Source organism: Desmodus rotundus, chromosome 12, assembly GCF_022682495.2.
Source record: "Desmodus rotundus isolate HL8 chromosome 12, HLdesRot8A.1, whole genome shotgun sequence".
Classification (NCBI taxonomy): domain Eukaryota; kingdom Metazoa; phylum Chordata; class Mammalia; order Chiroptera; family Phyllostomidae; genus Desmodus; species Desmodus rotundus.
In genome coordinates this window covers 85,881,724-85,907,068 of record NC_071398.1, presented here as the reverse complement: position 1 = coordinate 85,907,068, position 25,345 = coordinate 85,881,724, and the positions used below count along the sequence as shown (strand labels likewise).

Sequence of the window (25,345 nt, the reverse complement as noted above, 5' to 3'; positions counted from 1 at the left end):
GTTGGAGATCGGGATGCAGTAAAGAGCATTTTGGACTTCTTCAATTTACACACAGATTCACCTACAAATTCTCAAGTCTGAGCCGTACTCAGTGAGAAATGTCAGTGTAAATTTCAGGCACTTATAAAGACTCTCAGAGGGGTGGAAACTAAAGGTGAAGGGCAGGCACTGATAGGGTCCCGTCTCAACTTCTTAAGACTAGAATGGGAAACTTAAGTGATATTATTATCATAAGATCTAACATATAAGCAATTCAACCCACTTGGACTGCATATTAAACTTTCAAACACAGTTGTTTACATTTTATATGCTCAACATTATAGGTTCTAGTTTCTAGCTGCGTTTTAATGATTAGTTAAGACCGAGAAACTAATAAAAGAAAAATACTTTCTTAACATTTTATTTTTCCTTAATACTTAAAATGCTACAACAAAAATTCATCCTGAGTTGTGAGAGTTCTGATGATACCACACACAAACCCTGTGCGCCCAGGTGCATGCGTAGACCGACACACAGTCAGAGTAATGCCGAGGAAGTCCTCCGGAGGAGGACAACCGATTCACTCCAGTTTTTATTCTGCAGTCTCTCATACTGAAAAACAGGGGAACCTGTCTAAAAGTCTCTTAATACCATATCTAAACGTCTCCTAATACGGAAACTAGACACTGTTCTACTTATATTGTCATGCTATACAATCTATTCCTACTTCGGGGGCTATTTCTTTGCTCGTTCTCGTCCTGAACTCAGTTCTGTTCTTGTGGTATGAAAGGAACCCATTTACTATGAATGATGTTTATGTAAAATAAAATCTTTCTATGCAATCATCCTAGATACTCTAAGGATACAAAGTGAACCTAAAAGAAAGGGCTGCTACTTTGAAAACAGGGTTGGGTTGGATCAATGAATTCCTATTCTCAAGACCCTCTTGATGGGCCTGCAGCTGCAGCCATTTATTTGCTGGCTTTTTCACAGATGTAGACAGAGAACGCTCCATGGTTTTTGTCTTTTTGTTGTTGGATTTGTTTTCTTTAATATAGAAAGTGGCAACTTTAAAAAAAAAAACATTTTTCATTTTGCTACAGAAGCTTGTCAATATCAGACATCCTTGGTAGTCTGTTGTTGAAATGACTATGACTTTTAAAAGCTAAGATCACAAAGTTGGCAGAAACTATACTTCAATAACAGAAGGTGACCATTTGCATTTCAAAATTTATCTATCTTGCTTTTCCCCTCAATTAGGCCAAAACATGTTGATTCACAGGTTTCAGTGTGTGTGTTTCTTTCTTTTTTTAAACTTATTTATAGAACAGAATAATGGCCCCCCTGCTAGTTTGGCATTTGCTCAAGTTTCTGCCCATGCAAATCGAATCTGTTACTGGAAATTTTTCTCAAAATATAAAGGCACATCATCCACAAGATAAAAAGATACATTACTGATAATATAAAGCACAGGGCAGGTGGATAATGTTTTTAGGACAAATACATGATACGGATTCCCAGGAGGGCGGAGAGAGAGGTTGCACACTGTTTAAACAGAAGTGAATTGTTCTCATCATAATCTTGTGACAACTTTACTTTATAACCAAACATCAGTGGCTTGGTACACTGTAGAGTTACTTGGACAGTAATACTAAGGGTAGAGAGAGGAAATGGGAGGGCAGGGGTGTGGAAGAATTAGTTAAACCCTTAATGTTTCTAAGAGTAGATCAAAAGAGGACTAAGACTCGATGTCCCCATGTGAGACGCATAGTAATTTACAAGTTTTGCTCCAATTCCTCTTACATTGAAACAAGGGGCAGAAGTACAGACTGAACTGAGTTCTGGGACTCTCTGAGTTTAAGATCATCTAAATTAGAACACTAGCATTACTTTTCCGTTAAGGCCATTACTGGCTTTATTTTATCCTGTTGATAAAACAAATTATTAAGCCCAAGGAATGAAGAGACTTTCCACGTTGTTCAATGCAAGCCATAATACTAGGGCACTTTTGCAACTCTCAAAGCCTGAAAGTACAATTCTTTTATGCAAATAATTAAAACAAAGCCCTTCTACAGACTACAGCTTTTTTTGAATGTTAGTGAAGGACAACCTGAAAGATGAGAGCAAAAAAATCCATTAATGGTAGACTGCCACCTGCTGGTCGATTGTAAGAATTGTGACTTCTGAAAAAAGGCTTACAAATTAGAACTTGGATAATGATCTATTAAATGCAGTATTTCAGTACACAAAATTGAAAGTACGTATCTATTGCTGAATGTTGTACGGTTTTTTCCCACATATATTTACTCTCTCAGAAGGTCAACATGCTATAATGGTAAACAGGACTGTATTTTAAACGGAAGAAAAATGATCTGCTAGAATGCCAACATACAGATAGTATCCAGTAAGAAAGTAACCACACTAACAGGAAATAATGAGTCAGTTACTATTTAAATTAGAACACTAGCATTAATTTTCAATTAAGGCCATTACTGGCTTTATTTTGTCCTGTTGCTAAAACAAATTACTAAGCCCAAGGAATGAAGAGACTTTCATTATACAAACATTAAACAATGCTCTATAAACACTTGGCTTTGATATAAGTTTTATCCTGCATCTGACTTCAGGATTTAATAGGATTTCACTTGAAAAAATCCCCAGATTTTATTTTGATTCTAAAACCTCCAATTCAACATAATGAACACATATACTTATGTGTTCTGGTACCTCAAATGTTATTTCTTATCAAGTTAGAAAAAAGGAGGGTCTGTTAAAAGAAAAAAGAAAGAACCAGATAACCATAACAAAGTGAGTTTACTATGAAAAAAACTTTTGTTGTCCCTTTAAAGCATTCTAACAGGGTTTCAAAAAACAGCATAATACTATCTGAGAGAAACAAAAATGTAATCACGCTCTATTGCCCCTCAGAAGACAAAAAAAACAAAGAACAAAAAATACCCCAAAGAGCCCTAATTTGGGGAAAGAAAAAAAGTAACAGTAAGAAGAAAATTCAAATCACCGTTTTCAGAAAATAGTTTTAGGATATTTGTTTTGTGAGTTGAGAAACTTTGTTATTCCCCAATACAGAAATCATTCTTAACAATGAAGGGTGTAACTAAAAACAATATAGCTCTTTCCATCCTAATTAGAATAATTTCCCATTACGCAGGGAAACAATGTTAGCATCAATAATATACTGGTCAGCTAGTACGCACTTAAATACTGCATTAATCAACAACTAAGCAGATCATGTCAACATAATCAGCTTGAACTTTCTCTGAAAGCCAGTGGGGTGACAAGTGAAGAAACTTCGGCTACCTAAAGAGGCTGAATGCTAGGCAAAAGGGGAAGGAACTCTGAATTCAAACACAGCCCTATCTGACAAAGAGAAACTAACTCAAATGCAATTCACATGCTCAAGTGACCTGTAATTATCAACAAAGTATCTAACACCCCCAGAAGTGAGTCTCTAATTAAAAAAATAAATAAAGACAATACAATTAGAGGAAGAGAAACCTGTTACATCAAATATTTGGCAAAATAGGCTATTTTAAAGGAAGAACATGCTTCCTAAAATTTCTCGAATACAGAAAAAGAAACTTTACAATCTGCTCTAAAACACCAGGCTGGCTCATCACTGAAATCACTACCTTGTACTTTCTTTTTTAATTCTATACTTTATCCATATTTTTAGCTTCAGGAATTTTACCCTTTTAGTCAATTACCTCTCACATCTTAATAAAAAGCATCCACTTAAAGAGGTTCAGGGTGTTTAAAGGTCTTTAAGCACTCAGAAGTTAAGATGTCTCTAAGACATCAACGCTTCCACAAGAAGTACAAACACATTCAACAACAAATGCACACACAAAACTATAAATTAGATAACGGTTTCACGCCTCAGATTCCTTTTTTGAAGGATGAAAGAGATAACCAAACCCCACACACAGGTAAACTGCTGGTGAAAATCACAACTCCCCTAGACAGTGGGAGCCACGGAAGTACTTTGTCAGGGTAGGCGGTGTAGGAGACGGCGCTGACCTGGGGCACAGTACATTCTCTCCATGGCACCGCTGTCACAGGAATCTTCAACCTCACTCCACCTGCTGAAATACGTTAGCTGGATGTGTCCTAAAAACAAAACGACAGGAGAAATCAAAACATTTTTCTCTTCCATTTTCTGCAGAAGTGAACTGTAATTACTCCTTTTGTAGCTAAAAACAGTATCATTAAGAATAATGGCATCATTAAGTACTAGAAGCTATTACTGGGGGTGAATTTGCTGCACTGATAATGAAGCTCTAGATAGGAAATGAAGATACTAATTACAAGATAAAACGCCTACTCAGTTAATTGGAAGCAACAGCGAATAAAAAGAAATGCATTTGCAAAAGTTCCTGACCTCTATCATTCAATAAGATGTTGTTTGGGTTCAAATCGCGGCACACAATTCCCTCTCTATGTAAAGCGTCAAGGGCTACCACCATTTCAGCTGCCCATCTTTGAATGCAGCCCTCGGGGATGTAAAACCTGGAGTTTAGTGCTAATTTTTTATCAAGGTCCTCAAAAATCTGATGTATCTCCTTGTCTCCTTGTGCTAACCCACTTGCTCCCTTAGTCACAGAGTCTCTCCGAAATAAGGTCGATTCCTCTTCGGCCAAATCGTCCGTTTGATCTGTAAACAGCAATACTTCTTCAGTTCTTAAAGTGTCTGTGTTTGCATATTCATTAGCACCTGAGAGTGGGCCAGAAACCGGGAATAAGCTTTCTTCTGTGCTGTTTGCAGCCACTGCCGACTCAACCACTCCAAGTCCCTGAAAGTTAGGATCGGAGCTGCGTAACAAAGACATGTCTCCTAAACTACTGGGGTCAACAGCGGCTACAAATAACCTCCCAAGATCCTCCTGGACATAGTGTTTCTCTGTTACACCATGGGATTGAAGACTAGAGGGATCACTCAAGTCCTCTGAGCCTTTTTCTTCTTGTGCTTGGCACTGTTCGGCACTAAGCCTGAGGCATAAAACATCGGGGGCTTCCAACAGTTTGCTTTCCATTATGCCTATGTTAGTCTGTGTAAACTTAGCAGGACCCACGGCTGCACCGTCTTTTGTTGGCTCCAATTCACCAGGCAGGTTTACAAGAAGATCAGGCCTTCCTTCATCAGGACCACTGACATCATCAAAAGCAGCATCTTTAAAAGAAATAACTGGGACAGAGTCATCTGAGCCTCTGCTAATGGTGTCCTGAGCTATCGCCCTGCTTTCACTAATATTAAAACTCCTGTCTCCGTCTGAAAGTGTAAAAAATGGTTTCAAAGGCTCGGACTTTACACTATACATTTTTTCTCCAAAATCAAGTCCTAGGAGTTCACTAGTGCTATCCTTACTGTCTATCCTAAAGACTTCCATGGAGCTGTTTTTAGATCTACTGAGGGAATCCAATGTTCTTGGAGAACTAACTGCTTCCAGGCCATCCTTTGCAGGGAAGAGTTTCAGCTCTTGAGCTATCCGCTGAGTGCTGAGGCTGTCGCTGTCAGCCGCAAGGGGCGCCGGGAAGCCTTCCACAGCTTTGGTATCAACACCGCTTCCTTCACTTTTCATGAAAGGCTCCTCGCTCAAGGACCCCGGTTCAATCTTTTCTTGCCCATATTCATTGCATAATGTTAAATAACTAGTCGTACATTCTTCCTCGGAACTCGAGCCCGAATCGGGCCACTTTGGAGAGCTATCTTGGCCGTCATCGTCTTGGCTGCTCCCGTCGTGGGAGCTCTGAGTCAGACTCGTGTCCAGAGGCAGGACCTGCAGCGAGGCTCCCCCGCCGCCTCCTCTGGATTCGAAGCTGCTGCTGTCCTGAGGACTGCAGGTCGGCTGTCGCGGGTGAACTTCACCAAGTGCAGATTTCTCCACGTCTTCGATGCCAAAGCTTTCTTTGGGACTTCTGTTTAGAAATTTACTGATATATGACCAGAGTCTGCCACCTGTGAACAAGTATAACAAACAAACAAAAAAAATTAACATCCCCAAATTAATGGTTACTCATCGAAACCATTAGAAAAGCAAAAAAGTATTCTAATAATCGATTAACGGCCAGTCAATGATACCCATCCATTAAAATATCCAGTATGCGGAAAGGCAAGCATTTCAATAAAATGTCTTTTCGTTATTGCTGACTGATGGGTACAGTTTCAAGCATATCTCCAAATAGCAATTATTTCCGAAAGGACAACCTATTTCTTCCTTTGAAGAGAAGTTAGTTCTAACACATACTAATACGAAATCTCACAAATGAATTTCTGCTTGAAAGTTAAATACAATTTAGCTTTAGAAACATCTGATTGTGTTCTGACTTGTTTATGTAATAATTTTTTTCAAGCATGGTCCCTTGGTCAAGTGGAAATTCATAAATAAGTGCTGCTTAAAATTGTATACTGCACTGGGGGGGAAAAAGCAGCAATATTACTGCATTTTGAAAATGCCCAGCCTAGGATCAGAGGGGAGATTCCGCACACCATATTTTTCGGACTATAAGACGTACTCCCCCCGCCACCATTTGGGAGGAAAATGGGGGTACATCTTATAGTCCGAATGTAGCTTACCTGGCTCTTGGGGGGGGACGGTGGAGTGGGGTTTTTTTTTTTTTCCTATTTTCCTCCTTTAAAACTTAGGTGTGTCTTATGGTCCAATGCGTTTTATAGTCCAAAAAATACGGTAGGTATATAGTTATGCCATTATAAATGGACATATTAATATTTTTCCCATTTTCTCCCCTCCCCAAACACATCATGTGTTGTATGAACCCAAGTAATGCAATTGAGGAATATTAATTGAGTGGCCATTAATGCAGCAAGCTATTAATTCTAATTTTGTATTCTGATATTTATCAGAAACCTATGAAACCCAAAGTCATAAAAATCAATTTCACAGAAATCACAGAAATCAAATACACACAAAACAATCCAGTGTTTTACCAGCAATACTTGCCAGGTATTTATTTCACCTGATTTTTCTTTTGCTTTGTTTTAACCATTAAAAACTAAACCTCTTTTGCTAATTAAAATCTTTGAATATATAAACTATTTTAAGTGTCAAAAACCTACCAAAGCTCTACTGACTAGAAAAAGCATTACAAGAAGAAAAAACAGGTAAATTTGATTCAGAAATCTTTAAAAATAGTAATTGCAGAAGCATATTTTGTGAATGTAAATGAAGCTTCCAAAGGTGAGAAATAATGTGTTAAAAATTAAACTTTCTATTACTATGGTGAAGGCAACTTTTTTCAGTACATTTCTGATGCTGTTATGAAGCATCATACACCAAGGGTGACTAAATCTTAAGAGAAACAACCACTGACAGTCCATTATACGTATAAAAAAGTCGATGGAAACATCCAAAATCCTTTTCTACTTCGCATTTCACTCCACGTGGAGGAATTCCGTGAATACGTAAAGCCCCCGGTACTGTGCGAAGCACAGGGTAACGGCTCAATACGGGGTAGCTGTCATAATATTAACCCCAGCGCACCCCGCATCCCCTCTACCAGGGATCTAGCTAACAGTCTTCTTGCATTTGGACACAATCAGTGGTATAGGACATAATGGCATTTGACCTTCCCCTCTCATTTTTGCCTAGCTCTCTGTCCTCACTAGATCATACATAGTTTTTCTTATTTCCCCACATTGAAATGGAAGTTAAAGATTCACATGTGGTTTTTAAAGGAAACACACTCGCTCCCACAAGGAGCTCCTGCGCTGATCCCATCTTTCCTTCGTCTTCTGACAACCACCCCCCTCCTCCTGTCGCCAGCGCCTCCGCTGAGGCGCACTAGCAACAACACCGGACCCTGAAGCTGGGGTTCCCGCGTGCAGTCCAGAAGGACCACGTGCTGTCTCCAGTTCTCCCGTGTGCTGACGGCTGTGAGGGCAGAACCCAGCCTTTTTCAAACTCTCTGTGTGGGTGCTGCTCACACAGGGCGCGGGGCGCAGCCGGCATTCAGTCACTGCTTGCTAACTCGGACGAGAGCCCATCAGAACCAGGTGCACCCTCACAAAGCGGACAGCTGCGACGCGCCGGTGACCAGCAGGAAACAGCACCAACTCAAGTTCTAAGAAAAGTTTCACTCATTCCTGGGCCAGGTCCACCTGGATGAGCTGCTGAAATCTAACATTCGATGTGCTTAAATTCTTTTATTTCTGCCCCCCAAATCACTTCCTCTTTCTGGTTTCCAAGCCTTTCTGGCAGAAAAGCTTCGGACCAAGCCTGGACTATTTTCTCGCCCCTGCCCTGTCTTCACCGAGCAATCATGCAAGTCCTCCTGTAAGATCTACACATAACGTTTCACAGTCTTCCTCTTCCTTTAACCCCTGAACCACTCTGCTTCTTGGAGTAACGTTATAGCTACAACTAGATTTCTACCACAACTGCTACCCAGTTAATCTTTCATTTTAGCACAGATCTTATGATGTCATCTCTCTGTTCAAGAACCCCAGTCCCCCCACCTACTGAATGATGTACCAACTCCATAAAAGGTATCTGAACCCCTCAGTGATAAAGTATCCACCCATGAGTTGGTCCTCACCCTCAGCTCACCACATAGTTCATCTGAACTGGACTTCTGCACACACAACCTAAGCCAGGCGTTCGATCATGCTACATCTACCGCTTGGAAGTTCCTTTCCTATCCGTTTCCCCAACACCTGCGTGTCAAAATTCCACTCATTCTGGCACGTCCTTCGGAGTTTGTTTTCTTTTACCAACTTTTTATACTCCCTTGCTGGATATGACTCCCATCATCTCTGAATCCTCTATATCACTTCCTCCTTCTTATGACATTTACAACATTCCATTTCATATTAGTAATACTTTTCATGCTTTTATTATCTCCTTTACCAGATGCAGAGTCTGCATAACTGCAGGGAGAGGATTCTCTCTAGCGTGTAGAATAATAGGTATTACATAAATATTTAATTAACTGGATTGTAAAAAGATGACAACTTTACCAATTTTTTGAAAACCTTTCAAGGAAAAGGTCTATAAATATTCGTGGCATTATTTTTGGTCATACAGTCTTCCTATTTTAAAACAAATATATGGTTCTATTGTTAAAAATTTTAAATACAGCCCTGGCTGGAGTAGCTCAGTGGAGTGAGCACCAGCCTGTGAACCAAAGGGTCACTGGTTCGACTCCCAGTCAGGGCACATGCCTGGGTTGCAGGACAGGTCCCCAGTTGGAGGCACATGAGAGGCAACCACACATTGATATTTCTCCCCCTCTCTTCCTCCATCCCTGCCCCCTCTCTAAAAATAAATAAATAAAATCTTTTTTAAAAGGAAGTATGAATATTTTATGCTTCTGACATGTGTTGTGAAACTGCTTTCCAGAAAGGTTATCCCAAAAAGCAGTGTGTGCTGTGCCACCTTCACGGCAACTTGCCTCTGTTGGATATTAGCAAATTTAACAATTTGATTGGTCAAAATAGCATCTAATTTCCATTCTTTCCATTATTAGGTAAAATTTCTAAATGTGTCTGTTGGCACTTTCCTTATGAAATGTGTTCTGAGCCTAAACAAGTACCCAAATTGAATTATAAAAACTCTGCATGTTCAAGCAAGAAATAAACTGTTTTAGCTCTTCTCTGTTCTTTGCAACATGCTCACTTAAATTTAATGCTCAATAGGGAGCCAAAGAAACAAATGTTTGGGTCCTATCACATACTTTTTTGTAAATTACAAAATCGTGGAAACCCCCTGCCCCACAAGAACACATTACTCCTGCTGCAGTTCCTCACCCACAAAGGCCGGGCAGGTTTTACTTCCCACAGAGTTAACATCAGGCCCAACACAGACTTGCACAAATGGCAGTTTTACTGTTGTAGCATTAAAAACATTAACCTTAGAAACAAACTTATTACTGGCTGACCCACAAAATATAAATACGAAATACATTAACGTATTTACAATTTTTAATACTTTAGTAATACAAATGATACCTAAGACCCATGAAAGCATATAAAATAGTAGATATTAGGTATTTTAAACTATGAAAATAGCAATACATAAGGTTTAATAAAAACTCTTTTTTAAAAACTCTCATATTTCAATCTATCGGTTTTCTGCAAGATTGCAAAAATAATTGAATTTTACTTGACCAGAATCAGAATTTTTAATTAATATATACAATAAAATATTGCTGGACCAATGATCAAAATCATCTTTTGACCCAGCAATTCTACTTCAAGAAATTTCACCTACAAACAGTTCTCAACAAAGAAAGATATGGTAAAAGCACTAGAAACAATTTTAACACCAAGTAACACTCAATTATATAAATCATGGTAAATCTGTATAATCAAATACTCTGTGTCTATTTTTTTAAAAATGAGAGCATTATTTGCAAATATTTACATCCTATTTACCATGTGCCAGGCCCTGCTCTAAGTTCTTTAAACATATCAACTCTTTAATCCTCGTATCAGTCCTATGAGCAGGGGTAATTATTATCACCCCTACTTTACAGATAAGGAAACAGAGGCACAAAAAGGTTGAGTAACTTGTCCAAAGTCAACAACTAGTACATGGTGAACCAGGCTCCAGAGTCGCTGCTTTAGTCCGCACCCTGCACTGCAGACCCACACGTACTGGAAAGGAAAGCTGTGCCACATGCTGTCCTGTTAAGATGGGGGAGCGTGGCAAGTTACAAACCAGTGTTCAAGATCCATTGTTGGACGTGAGGGCGATCTGGCTGCGACATCTGTCACCCCATTGATCCCAGAGTTGATTCGGCTGATCTGGCCGGCTAGGCGGGTGTCCCCTTCCTCCCTCACCGATCCATGTGCGTCCCTCCCAAAGCTGCGCGCTCGGTAGAAGAGGACGACCTTCCCAACTAGAGGAGAGGACCGGTCTTCGGTCGAGGGTATACGAGTAGCTGTGCTCCCCTGCTAGAACCTCCAAACAAGATCCATTTGTTTTTTAAAAGCAGACAGGCAGGGAGTACGTGTTTATATATACATAGGAAATTTCCCCCGTTTCCAGAGAATGAAACTGAGCATTATAGTGAATAGGGCGGGAGAATTTTAATTTTACTTTGTGTACTTCTACATAGTTCAAATTCATTTCTTTATCTATTAGTTTTATAAATTTTTAAAACTAGTTAATAAAAAAGAATCATTTCCCCCCTTGGGCCGCAAATAACTTGGGGAGAAATTGTTTCCCATTCCCCGTCTATGTGGTGTGTCCACATTCCGAGGCTTGTCCAATCATTTTCTTCCAATCCGCTCGTTCGTCTTTTCTCTGACTCCCTGCTCAATAATCACACACTGAGCCCCTTCCACGTACTAAGCATTCTGCTAAATGCTGCAGTGTGTATGATGCATACGATTTAATCCATAATCTTAGGAACTTACAAAGTTTTAAAAGCACTCAAGGCCTCTGCTAAATACAATTATTTTTCCACCTTTTCTTCCTCAGAGTTAAAATAACAGATTCATTAATGGAAACAAACATTTCAAACCTCTGTCCTAAAATCTCGTCTGGTATATCCTACTCAATACTACCTAGATTTAATAAGCACCTCAAACTCACAGGTCCAAAACTGAATCCCTGATTGCTCCCTCTACATCTACCTCTCCCACAGCTTTCCCCATCTCAGTAAATGGACATTCCATCTGCGCCAAAACCTTGGAGCCACGCCAGGTACAATCATGTCAGCTCTATCTTCAAAATACTTTCAGAATCTAATGACCATCTCTCACCACCTCCCCCACTAATGCTTTGCCCACGCCTCCTTCGTTTTCACCCAGATTGCTGTGACAACTTCCAAACTGCTCTGCTTTTGCCTTCGCCCTCCTACATTCTACTTTCCGCAAGGCAGCCAGAGTGATCCTTATCTTGTCACTCCTCTGCTCAGTGTCCCCCAGTGACTATCTACCAATTCAGAATAAAAATCAAGTTCTCAAAGTGGCCTACAAGACCACACAGGATCTGCCTGCCCGCCTCCCCACTGCTCCAGGCTCACTTCCCACCACTCTCCCCATTCTGCTCCAAACACGGCGACCTGGCTGCTTCTTGTACACCACGTACACTCTCGCCTCCAGGCCTACCTACTGCTCTCTTACCAGGACACTGATCCTTCACGTATCCACACCCTCCCTCTCTCACCTCCTTCAAGCTACTGGCCTAACTGCCTTCCAAGTTCCTGCCTTCCTAAGAAGGTTACCACTCTCTATAAAAGAGCAACCCCTGCCTCACCCTTCTGGCATTCCTGCTCCTTTCCGTTATTTTCTCTGTCTGACATATATTTCCTTATGCATTTGCTGATTGTCTGTCTTGCCTCTATAATATCTGCCCCACGTCGACAGTCTTCATCTACTATAGAACTAAGCCTGTACCCCACCCAGTAAGCACGCAATACGTTTCTGACTGGAAGAATTAAGGAAAATGAGTCAAGAGACTCATGTGAACCATGAACGGGTTTTATAAGCAGAGGGAAGCTAGTGCCACAAATAAATATTCAAACATTCATATTATGGCAAAAAAATTGCTCATTTACTTTTTCGGCAATACTTTATCCTGCATATGAAAGTGGCATTTATATGACACATGCACAAACCTCCTAATTCACAGAGGGAACGAAGACAGTACCGCTAACACGTAAAAGCACGCTGTCCATCATCCAACTCACTCGATCACTCAAGCCAAATCCAAGAAATTACCCTCGATTCTTCTGTCCCAACCCTTTATGCCACGGCAGGTCCCAAAATCATCGCTTCTTTACTTCATTAGCCTTCTCCCTGCTTCTACTCTTACCTTTCGATAATCCATTCCCCATACGACAGCCAGAGTGATTTTTTTAATGTAAGTCAGACCCGGCCCCTGCTTCAGATGTCCCATGTTCCCCAATGCACTTGAATAAAAGCCAAAGTCCTTAGCCTGCCGTAGAAGTCTCCTGCCTGCTTCTCCAACAGCCTCATATCCTCGCCTTCTACACTCCAGCCAAGCGGTCTCCTGGCTTGTTGCTCAGACATTCCAAGTTTGCTTTAGCCTTGATTCCTTACACGAATGCCTGTACTGGAAGGTGCATCCACCCCGCTTCCATCCAAATGCTACCTCTTTTGTCATTCAGAACTCTTCACTGCCTCTGTTGGGGACTTCTTTGACTACCTAATCTACAACAGGCCCCCAGTCCTTATCCATTAGATCTCTCTCTGCTGAACATCAGCAGAGTCCCTGTTATTATCTAACATTCTCCTGCTGTTTGTTTTTCTGTTTGACTCTGCAGAACAAGAATGCAAGTCGCAAAGGGGCAGGCTCTTTTCCTGTCTTGTTCACCTACACGGTCTCAGTAAAGCTCTTTAACATTAAATGAGTCCAGAGTCCCTACATGCACTATAATTTAGTATCTTTGTATTATAAAATCTTCTTTAAAATTAAGTGACACCTAACACACAAAAAAGAGACACACCCCCTTAAAGTGTATATAATCCAATGTAAATTCTACGGTCATGTGACTATTCTAAGTCAGGCATGGTCAACCATAAAGGAAAAGAGACTTGGTAAAGGTAATCTAAAACCGTGGAAAATTTAAAGACCATTATGTCTATGTCTTTAAGACAGATTATAAATATTTCTATAGTGTTGACGTAAATTCAGTTGAAACATCGGCTTTGGAGAGTAAGGGAAGGTGAGAAGATGGCAGAAGAGAAACCGAAGTGTGACTTGGAGAAGGAAGAGAAGAAGAGGAAGGGGAAGCTGTGAATAGCAGGGGTAAACTAGGATTGAAGATTTGCCACAGATAATCTCCAACATGAATAATCCACCCTGGGTAATAGAATATTGACTATAATTACATTCATCCTACTGACCTTGTTCTAAATTATTATGGATTATTACTGCACAAGTTATTTTTGTTCCACACCAGAGGTGGCTGTATTCCGCTATCAGATGACATGACCTCTAATTCAATAATGTCTGTAATGCACTGGTATCCTCCGATAAAAGCTGTCTACAGTGTCTGAACAAAGGTGAATTAGTTATCCAATTCACACACGCAATTAACTCTCTTAATACCTGAGAGACCATGGAGGCCCCTCTGAATTTCCCATTAAGTACCACATATGGAGGTCTTCCCTCCATCTGTAGTTATCTTGCGCTGTACTTCATAATGAACAATATTAATAGTTTATTGCCATCAAAAATCTTGCATTAGTTATAACAGACCTCATTCCGCAAAGCAATGACTCATTTTCCTGGGAAAATGCATTAAATTCAAATGCTATGCCTTTTAGTAAAGCACAATAGTTCTCTATTCTCAGTAATGTGAAAATAATAATAACACCATTAAATACAGAAAATTTAATTTTTTCCACCATTTTTAAGAACACCTCTTACAAGCCAAAGGGCAGTATTTATAAGGTAGACTTGTATTTATGTGTTGTATTCAGTCATTTTAAATAAAAAAAACTGTTTAAATTCAGGCATGAAAAGGCAAAAACAAATCAAAACAGAGTATTTTTGCCACCTGTTCCCTCTACTCAGAGCTGAAATTTCATACACAGGCTGAAGGCAGGGCAGTGTGTCCCTGCTCTGTACCCGTACGTGAAGCCGATGGCTGCCTTTGTAAAAACCCCGATTAGAATAACTGGGTCGTGTCAAATGCCAAGCAAACACCCAGGCCTTCTAAAAAAGGAGGTAATTAATTAATTCTTCAGGATATGTTTCCTATGTTAGTCATCTAACATTAATGTATCCTTTCAGCAGAGCACAAGAGAACAAAATAAAATCTGTAAAACGAAACCTGGCTCTCTTAGCACACACTCAGCTGGAAGTTCTCGTCCTATTGGGTCAATTCTAGGAGAAAGCAAGTAGTTGCGTGTATCCAAGGATGTTGCTACAGTTCAGATGACATCTGCTGCTCACCTGTGTTCTCACTCCCCCTCCCAACGCAAATGAGGGAGGGAAGGCAGAGGAAGAAGGCAACAGTTTCTCACATGTGTTTCACATGGTTTACTCACTTGTGTAATGACACAAAGAGGACATGCTAAAAACTAAAACGCTGAGAAGGTGACCCTCCTCGCTCCAAAACAATTTAAAGCCCCAACCAACCTTCCGCGTGCTGCAGCACAAGAAACACCGACTCCTCAGACACGATGTACTTGTGCAGACACACCATGTTGGGCACGCAGCGGGGGATGATGGTCTTTCTGTTCCTGCTGTACTCGCTGCTTTTCCGCAGACCCTGACAGAGAACAAAAAGGTCAGTTGTACCCTCAGCTGCCTTTGGAGCCTGCTGTGCTCTGTGTTTATCAACCAAACTAATCTATCCGAGTTACTCTGGGCTTCAGAGAAACCACTCATCTGCTGCTCTATGCCCTCAGTCCCTGGAGGCTCTGCGGATGGCATCTGGCGTGAATCCAGAGAACGGAAGATGCCACAAAGCTGCCATTAAAATCAATTACGTGGGTCAGTGTTTTTATTAGAGATGCTCTCCAACTAAGTCATCAGGATGACACGCAGTTATTTCTCCATGACCTTTCTTAAGTTGTATTTTACTTGTGTATATTTTTAAAGCAGTAGACATTGTGAGATCAATTCGAGTTCCTGGGACACAAAAGTATTCCTATAGTGAACAGGCAATTTTAAAATTCTATTCCAAGAAAGTATAAACGTTATTTTAAGTTTTCTCCAAAGGACCAGGTTTGTAGTTTCTGGTGTCATACCTTGGTTTAAAACTCTGGGAAAATGTCAGTGATAAAGTATACTCATAAAAAGAAATTTGTTTCAGATGTCAATGTGACCCACTACTGCCACACTGATAAAATAAAAGTATCAGAAAAAGAGCCTGGACCAGTGCAGCTCAGTTGGTTGGGCATCACCCCACAAAGCACAGGGGTCGCTGGACGAGCCCTGCTCAGGGCACGTGCGTTACAGGTTCAGTCCCCCAAAGGGGTTCACATGAGAGGCAATCAACCGAGTTTCTCTCCCTCTTTCTCCCTCCCTTCCCCTCTTTCTAAACAAAAATAAAATCTTTTTTAAAAAAGTTTTAAAGTATCAAAAAAAGAGATATAAAATTAATCTGAAATTGATTAATACTAGATGTTGTGGGAATATTTAAACTGGGTTTTTTAAAGAATATGTACTGCCATAATCCATTTCAAATACAATTTCAAAATTGAGGGGTTTTCTTTCCTTATTCATTTAGTTACAAGTTGAGATATACAGAGACTCAAAATAGAGATCAAAAAGAGGGCCAGGAATGTAGAATGGTTTCCCAAATAATTGTAAACAAAGACTTTCAGGCAAAATTTCAGCACTCAAGAACTGTAGTTACCCTCACAAGTGAGGTGGTGTGTGACCCCCACAAATTATACAAAAGGTGTCAGAGATGTATTTAAACTGCACGCTACACATCTAAGCAACATGCGGTGAGTCTTCGAGTTACCAACGTATTCCCCCCATACAGTCCCTTACCTGAAACGCTTTTTAAATGTATACTAGAGAGTATTTATCAACTGTGATGGGCAGACAAAAAGGAAAGTTAAGTACAGGCCACCACAAACATAAATGAACATCCAAAAAAGAACATTCAAACACCCAAGAGACAATATTAAATATTGTTTCTTTCAGAGCAAAATTTGAAATAAATTTCAAGATCATTAAACAAACTAATTCCACTTACTTTTAAAATGAACGTCTGCTCTGTCCTTGTGTCCATTACAAGTAAAACCTACATAAAAAACATGAGTAATAATTTATTCATAATACAATAGAACATTAACTTATAACTTTTAAAACTACACTTTAAGGGTTTGGGGGAAAGTGCTGGAAGCGAATCCACCAACACTGCTAATTTCTAAATAGATTTTTTTTTTTAAAGCACCAAATCACAGGATTGAAATAGTCTTATCCCAAGTAGGTTTATTATGGTTTCCTTTCTAAAAATGCCATATTTTAGAAACATTACTATGTTTCCCAGATTTATTTTAAAATATACTTCTTAAAAGTAAAGGAAAAATTATTTTAGAGAAAGAATTTTTCCTCATGCAACATGTATGGTTAAGAAGTAAAAATATATATATTTTACAGAAATTGTTGGGCTCTCAGTTTTCTCCCTACAGTCCCTGCTGTAGCCACTTGCTATAATGTGATCTCGGTAACTCAGGCTCCAGTCTCAGGCATCCTTAAGGTACCACTTCTCCAACCTGGACTCATCCTACCTCCTCCTTTTCCATCAGCAAATCCTGGTGGCTCCGTCTTCAAAACGTGTCGAGAATCTGAGCCTGCCTCACAACTTCCACAGCTATTTCCCTGAGCCAAACAAAGACGCACCTGGATTGTAACAATTGCCTCCCAACAGATCTCTCTGCTTCCGTCTTTTGTCCTTGGTCTATTCTCAAATAGCAGCCAGAGTGTTCTTTTTAAACAGAAGTAGATCAGGTCACTCCTCTCTTTCAGAGAAAAGGTCGAAGTCCAAAAAATGATCTCGAGACCCTTCGAGATCTCACGCATTGCCCCCTCGACCTACTGCCTCCCCCACCATCTTAATGGATAGGAGTAGAGAGAGAGGAAATTATCCTACCATATTAATATCTTATTATTTTGGAGACATTATTACCAGAGGGTGGCAATTTTTTCTATAAAGAGGCAGACAGTAAATACCCTTGGGTTTGTGGGCCTGTGTGGTCCCTGCCACAGCAATTCACCTCTGCACAAGAGTAGCCCCCACCTGAAATGGCCGTGACAGGGACACTCACATCACAGAAATCTGCAAACCCTGAAAGAGGGATTTTTCCCACAAATCCGGAGAACTGGGAGTCAAGGAGGAAAACAACTGTCAAGCTTGGGAAAATAAAAAATGGGGAGTTAGGATGGGAAACCAGTTTGAGAAGAAGATGGTAAATTCTATTTTAGAAATGATGAATTTAACATAACAGTGACATCATCTCTGACCTCCCTTCTGAGTGCCTAAGTCAGTCTCCATTTAATTTCAATGAATATTCCCGCAGATACCACCTGAACTCACCCTTTCCTCTTTCCAAAGCCCTGTCCCCACTAAAAACAAAACCCATCCCTGTTACTCCTCCTCTAAGACTGAATACTACTACCATCCACAGGACCCCCCCAAATCAAAAGTTCCCTAAGTCCCTGCCCCCTACCTTCATAACCAGCAACCAAGACAGTCCGTTCTATCTCCTACGTGTTTCTCTCACCCACCCTCCACTCTTTCACCTACCGTATTTAAGTGTTTACTGTGTGCTAGGCTTTAACCAGGTGTAACCAGTGTTACTTCTTCCAACTACCCAATGAGATAATTTTACCATTTCTATTCCGACTGTGAAGACATTATAGCTTCCGCTGTAGAAGCTATAATGGTTAGTAATAATGGCATCCACCATATCTGAAAATTTCGGTAAGAGATAATCCTGTAAAAGTGCTCGGTTTAACCAGTTATTACTGTTGCTACCACTATTATTGCTTCTTCTCCCTGAAATGCTCCCCTAGCCACTTACCAAACAAGTACTCATCTTTCCATATTCAGCTCAAATGTCTGTCTCTTAGTAACAGACTTTTTTCTGTTGTTCTCACACAGTACACAGTACCAATTTCTGTAACATTTCTAAGCCTTTAGTCTGGTTTTATGTTTACTTCTCTCTCCCAATCAGATTTCCAGCCTTTTATTGGCATGTTGGAGGCAGAATAATGGTTGCCAAAAATGTTCATACCTTAATCTCCAGACCTTGTGAATGTCGTGTTATTGGCAAAAAGGACTTTGCAGGTGGAATGAAGGTACAGACCATAAAACAGATTATCCTGGATTCTCTGAGTGGGCTCAATCAAATCACATGAGCCTTTAAAAGCAGAGAATGGCCTCTGGCCAGAAGTGGAAAGCACGGAAATGATAAAACGGAAGAGGAAATCCAAAAGATCCGAAGTCTGAGAGGGCTGCGCAGCGGCTGGCTCTGACATAAGGCCCACTTGTAAGCCCCGAGAGAGGCCTCTGGGAGCTCAAAGCAAGCATGAGAACGAACAGGCTTTCTCGGGGCAAAGACCAGCCCTGGCAGACAGCCTGCAAGGAAGACTCCTTCAACCACAAAAACAGTAAGAATTCAGCCAGCCACCTGAATGAGCACGAAAGCGGATTTTTCCCCAGAGCCTCCAGGATGGGATGCTGCCCTGCGATCCTAATAGATCCTTGATTTTAGCCCAATGTGACCCGTGTCAGACATCTGTCCCATGTGACATAATTAACGTGGTTGTTTTAAGCGGCTAAGTTTGTGGTGATTTGTTACGGCAGCAATAAAAAACCGTAGAGGGCAGATGTTGTGTTTCCTCTGACCTATGAGTCCCCCACAGTGAATGTTCCAAGTGAATAAATTCAGGTGTAAAAGTTTGGAAGGTAGTTGGCAATACAGGAGCGGAGCTTAGAAAACACACTGAACTAAAGAGCACCTAGGCCTCTTCTGTTCTCCCCATGATTCCCCTTTGAGCCACCCTCACCATGCACCTTGAACCGCCATGGCATGGCAACACATCCAAAGAACTTGAACCTTCATGGTTAAATTAACCCATCATGAGAGCAAAAAGAGGCACAGGGGCCCCATCCTCTTGCTGCAAAAAAAAGTATTCAATGAACGTGGAGTCTGTGAAGACAAGTAGGGTTCCTTAGATCTCATTTGTTTTTATATCAAGTTGTGATTCCTTTACGCCACTCACCAGAATGCCAGTCCTATTTAAATAAGATATATCTACGAAATACAAAGATTTCACTGGGTAAAAGGTTTGGAAGCTGTTACAAAGGAAAGAACTTCTTTTTCCCACCAGAAGCCCCTGCCCTGATGAACAGACTCCGTGTGCGTAAATGGGAAGTGATTCTTTCTGCTGCTCTCACTTAGCCATGAAGCATGAAGTGGATCAGATAAAGAGGCCAAATTAAGATCGATAAACATGGCTGGGAAGTGCTGCTTTGTTTACATTTACTATCTTCTCCTACCAAGTTGGTTTGCAGCTCGACGACGTTCACATTGAGGCCATAAACACAAGAACATATGTGATTTTTTTTAAATGTGCCCTTTGACTGTCAATTTCTCCCAAACAGGTGTTGGCTAAATGATTATAAATTGGCCTCTGGATACACCTCTTCAACTGAGCCGTACAGGGCTGGTGATAATGTAATTAGGCCTAAAAACATCAGGCCGGTGAATGCTTTCCATCTGTTTGGCAATAATGTTTAGTTAACAATAGTCTTTAAAAGAAGCACCTTCAACTTCAGTTCTTAAAGTTATTTATAGAGCCATTCTTAACACACCAGCACTCTTGCTAACAAGAGCTTTAGCCACTTGGAAATTATTAGCCATACGGCTGTATACAAAGAGAAATGACTGCATTTAACATCTGTATCTTTCCAAATTTACACGCTTCAACCTCATTTAAAGTCATTTCTTAATGAACGGGACTGTGGTGCTGCATTAATATTATAGTAGCACAAAGATCATAAGGAGCCAAACATTTTTTTAATGCCAACAGTAGGCCGATCTGTAATGAAGCTGTCAGCATAAAGGACAAAATAATAGCTTCTTTAACCCTCAAACAGAATTTGTTCATCTGTAGACTAGAACACATCAATTTAAAAACTGCTCATGGGTTTGCTCACCTTTATAAAGACAAAAATCTAATTTGGTACTAATCTGATACAATTGTCTTTCCAATAAAAGGCTCCTAAAACCATCTCTTATTTCATAATAAAACAAGTACTATAACTAAAAGTGTCATGAAATAATTATCTTGGCTAGCATACTTTATTGAGAGAATACAATTAATTTCCCCCTTTCATTTTTCACACTTACTTATCAGCACTGTATCAGCATAAGGTCTAGCTGAAGAGATCACTCCGTTGCTACCCACAGTAATAGCTCCTCCCTGGGGGAAAAAAAGCAGACAACTTACCCCATGAGGATGAGCCTCATCTGCTCTTCAGTTCCACCAGTACGACAAGAGTGACCCACTCTTCCTTTACAAGAGTGGTCGGAAAAGCTCCACCTACTTACAGGTCTGGGTCTTTCTGTTACCCAGGAAAGGGAAGGCCTGACCGTTAACTAGGAACCGGGAGTGGAAGGACAGGAGGAGCAGGGAAGTATATCAAAAGCATCAAATGATGATTCATTTTAATCACACGAAGAACCCATCTGGAGGAAAGAGACACTGCCCTGAAGACACTGGGACTGTGGCAAAGAAGTGTGCGGGCTCCTTCCCTGAGGATAAGGGTCACCACTCTTGAATCTTTTTAGATGCTTAACTGCTGACGTTCAAACTCCGTAAGTCTCTAAAAACGACGTGGGCTCCAGGTCCTTTGAAAAGAAAGATCACCTAGGTAACTTGAGGGAATACCACTCACTTTGGTGCCAGTACTTCACAGGACTCCAGAACAATTAAGGAAAGTCAGAAAAACATTTCAGAAAAGCCTACAGGGAGTCGTCTTGGGCAGACACAGCCCTGCCCCTAAACAGTCTCTCGGCACTATTCAGTCACCTTTGCTAGCTACAGTCTGGGTGAAGTTCAGCCGTGGGACCCACACATCAACACACACGCCAGAGAGGAGTGACACCGACACCACAGAGGGGGCAGGGGAAGCACACACGCCCAACTGCAGGACAGTTTTCCGCAACACAGTTTCAGGTGAACGAGATCACAATTCCCTGTACTCTCTTTTTAAACAGTGTACACTTACCCACGTCAGTGACTTGCTCACTGAACTCATCATGGCAGCCTCACTGAAGCTGGTAACACTATTTTTTGTAGAAATAGTTACAACAACAAACCTTGGCTCACCCCCAATACCACAAGATGATAATCAAATGTTATTTATATTTACTGAAAACCCATCCCATTTTGCATGCTTATCATGTTCAAAATGTGTTTCTAAAACAGCTCATTGTTAATTCCATACCTTACTCTCACAAGATTTCTCTTTTAAAAGTTCCACTACCAGAAAACAAGGAATAGATGACCTTTAATACCAACAATTCTCCTAATTGTCTCTTTCTTTGGGGTCTAATTGTCTCTTTCTTTGGCATCAGGAGGCTAACAACGTTCCCGGCCACTGCAAAAGCCAAAGATACTGAGCCTCCTGCTTTAGTGCACGGGAAGGTGCAGCCTCGAGAGCATCAGCAGGAACAGACTGAGCAGAGGCGCTTCTCCCACGTCATGCCGTGCAAACCATCAGTTCTTGGTGGTCACAGGCTCACAAAAGTTATTTCACTGATGGGAACTGAAGTAAAAGGAGTAAAATTCGACGTGGGTACTTGTAACATGTAGTCTACAGAGTATTTTCATTTACTGTTCCCAAGGATCTTCAGCTGAGAAAAATATAAAAGGTATCCCTAGGATTTAAGAGGAACAGGAATAAAATCCTTTGGAGTCTCATCAGTCGTATTTGTCCTAGAAGTTTCAATACGGCACATCACCACGAAGTGAACAAACAATGCAAAAGGGTAAGGGTTTCTGGATCGCTGGCAGTCAGACCATCGCCAACCAACTCAGAACGAGATGGAACCAACTCAGTATCTCCCCGAGGCAGGTGCAGTTGCTCAGGCTCCTGTGTAACCTACAGACAACTTCAAAGGTAGGAAACTTCGGACCGAACCCACAAGTCTCTGTGGAGGTAGCACCCAAGATCCACATTTCTTCCTAGTTATTAAAATCCAAAATACCATAATTCAAAGTATACTTTAAATGTTTATCTAAACACCTGTAACTCCTAAAAAAAAATCTCCTATTTCTGTTTACGTAACTATCTTATTTGTCTTAACTACAGGCAAATTGGGGCAGGAACAGGAAGAGAAGAACCACGTTAGGAAGAGCAAGCAACACAAAACTAAATTGGTAAATAACTTCTCTCTAAGAAAACAACTAATTTTAGATTTCTTAAAATGCCCAGACATTTGCAAAGGTTTTAGTATGCTAATTTTTTTTAATTAAAAGATATTGCAGCAGTGAAAGCTCTTTCATATGCACTACTGACTCTTCATCAAACGTTAACTTTCCAACTTAACACCAGTACAGCCTGCGGCAGCCTGAAGGTTCGCCATCTGCTGCCGCCGGAAGTCTCCGTGGCCACCTTCAGGACACACGCATCAAAGGCCGGAGATAAGAGACTGCAGAAACCCTGCCTCGGTCGGCATAGGGGGTGACAGACCCAGAGGCAGGCAACAGGCGGGCAACCAGAAAACACAGGGCATCATGAGCCAGCCGTCACCCTGAGAAGGCGCACCCAAGGACACAGGGGACACAAACAGCTGAACAGACAGACAAGTACGACTTCTAATGGAATGCAATGAAGTAAACTCAGTAAATGTGGTGACTTTTCTTTAAAAAAAAAAAAAAAGAGGGACTAGTCCCATTGAAAATCACCTCTGATTTCATTCAAAATAAGTATGTAAGTAAAATAAAATAGAAAATTCTTCAGTGTTTTAATCAGTCTGCCTATGAGTAATAATGTAGGTATATATTTTTATGTAGTCATAAATAAGACACTGTCTTGGAAAAGTTTGTTTTCTGGATACCATCTCACCCATAGTCCCAATGGCGCCCAAGGAAAATTACTTTGAGATGAGGTTTTAGAAAATCCACAAAATACCAGTTGAAAACCCTGATTTCTGGCTATTCAAAAATGCCATTTACTGATAGTAGTGATCATATTTACCACAATACCTCATTAGAAACAAAATACTGTGGTGTCTTTTAAAAGATTTAAAAAAGAGAGAATCTCAAGAACCTGCCTATACTCAATAACAATACTCAGGAACTGGCACATAGTCATCTTAAAAGAAATTCACTAATATAAAATTTTCTTGTCCCTCATCTTTACTTTCTGCTTTTTCTTTAGTATTTCAAAGGTAGTCAAAATCAAATCATTATAGAAGATAATTCTTTAGAAAATAATGCAAAAAAGCGTCTTCTATTCTTGGTTTGAAAATGGCAACAGATGCCTTTAGTTTGCATTAATTACAGCCTGAATCCAGATTCTTGAAAGTTCTTCCAAAGTTCCACAGGGAAATGGTTATTAACTTATTTAAAGTGAGCGCATTATTAAGCATCCGTGTGCCGTAAGAACTGCCAGTGAGTCCCGTGTGTCTTGCCCGCTATTCAAACTGAACGCAACCACAGCCTGTGGCGCGCGCCGGGGAGGACTTCGGCAACTGATGCAATACTGCGTGGTGTGTGCAGGCCCAGTGAACGCAATTTCCGCCTTCGTATACCGAGTAACTTCAATAATGATTTTTTAAAGGATCACAGTTTGTCACTGCGATAGTTAAAAAGAATAAATGCTCCCAGAGTAACTTTATCCCCTAAGATACGTTATAAATATATTATGAATCATACAATCAGAAAAAGAAAACAAAGCTTTGGTGGTACTAACACAAATTTGCCAATACAAGTGACTTACTCAAAACACAAAGCCTTTGTTGTTCCATTGCCCCAGGGGGCATTGAAATGTGGCTGGCAAAGGTTGTTGTCACTGACAGACTAATATCAGGGTCAGAAAAGGAAAAGGATTTAAAGAATGTTCCTCTACTTCCCATCTGAAAGTCACCTGGCCCAAACTCTGGATTACTCATCTTCAGGCAAAGAGCTCAATCTAGTCCTGCCCTCCAGCAATGAAGAAGACATGTCATTCTCCAGAAACCAGCCCGAGAAGTAACTATTTCAACCACAAACGTGAATTTAAAATTTCCTATATTCCTATTAGCCAGTGTCAATGAATGTGAGCCATCAGTGTCAGCGATGTCTCATCCCAGGATGTGAGGTCAACGGTTTAGTGAACAATGCAGCCGACACAGAAATGCCTTTCATGCATGTATACAAAAAGAGTTGCACTTTGTGTAATTTCCAAATCCTGGGCCTATACATCTATTGCTTCACAAAACCTGCTTCCAAAGGACATGGTGTGTCTTTGTAAGAAAACTGGATATAAATATAGCAGAAGGCGGAATATAAAAGACAGAAAAAATGGGGTTTAAAACAGAAATGCTGAAGAGCTAGGAAAAACATCCACTTAGCAGGCTCTTCTCAGATCCAAAGGCTTTAAAAGCTGGATCTCTACACCTTTGTCATCCTCATTTTGATTGTCTGTTTTCTGTTTTTGTGAAGCAACTTGCCCAAGGCCACAAAGAGATTATGCTAAAGAGAGGTTAAAACTCTGAAGTTCTGGGTGTAAAGGACCAAGTTCAGCTCATGCCATTCAAATCCATAATGAAACCATTTATACTAACTATTTCTCTGGTCTGAATTCTAAAGTTCACTTGGAATAATAACTTGACACTGTTAAATTTAGATGAAAATTAATTCAAACAAAAGTAGTCTGTTGTATTTAGCTTAAAATC

The 25,345-nt window shown here is 40.5% G+C and overlaps 1 protein-coding gene across 4 annotated transcripts in view; it reads right to left on the bottom strand.

Annotated features, from left to right (window-relative positions):
- The window catches only part of RPS6KC1 (ribosomal protein S6 kinase C1), a 147,466-nt gene that overhangs the window by 24,792 nt on the left and 97,329 nt on the right, over positions 1–25,345 (bottom strand). For all 4 annotated transcript variants that reach the window (XM_024552435.4, XM_024552442.4, XM_071220014.1 and 1 more), the window contains 4 exons: positions 16,645–16,692; positions 15,072–15,204; positions 4,379–5,953; positions 4,018–4,107 (listed from right to left, as the gene is read on the bottom strand). In XM_024552435.4, the coding sequence (XP_024408203.2) occupies positions 4,018–4,107; positions 4,379–5,953; positions 15,072–15,204; positions 16,645–16,692 (1,846 nt within the window). The remainder of the gene's footprint in view (positions 1–4,017; positions 4,108–4,378; positions 5,954–15,071; positions 15,205–16,644; positions 16,693–25,345) is intronic.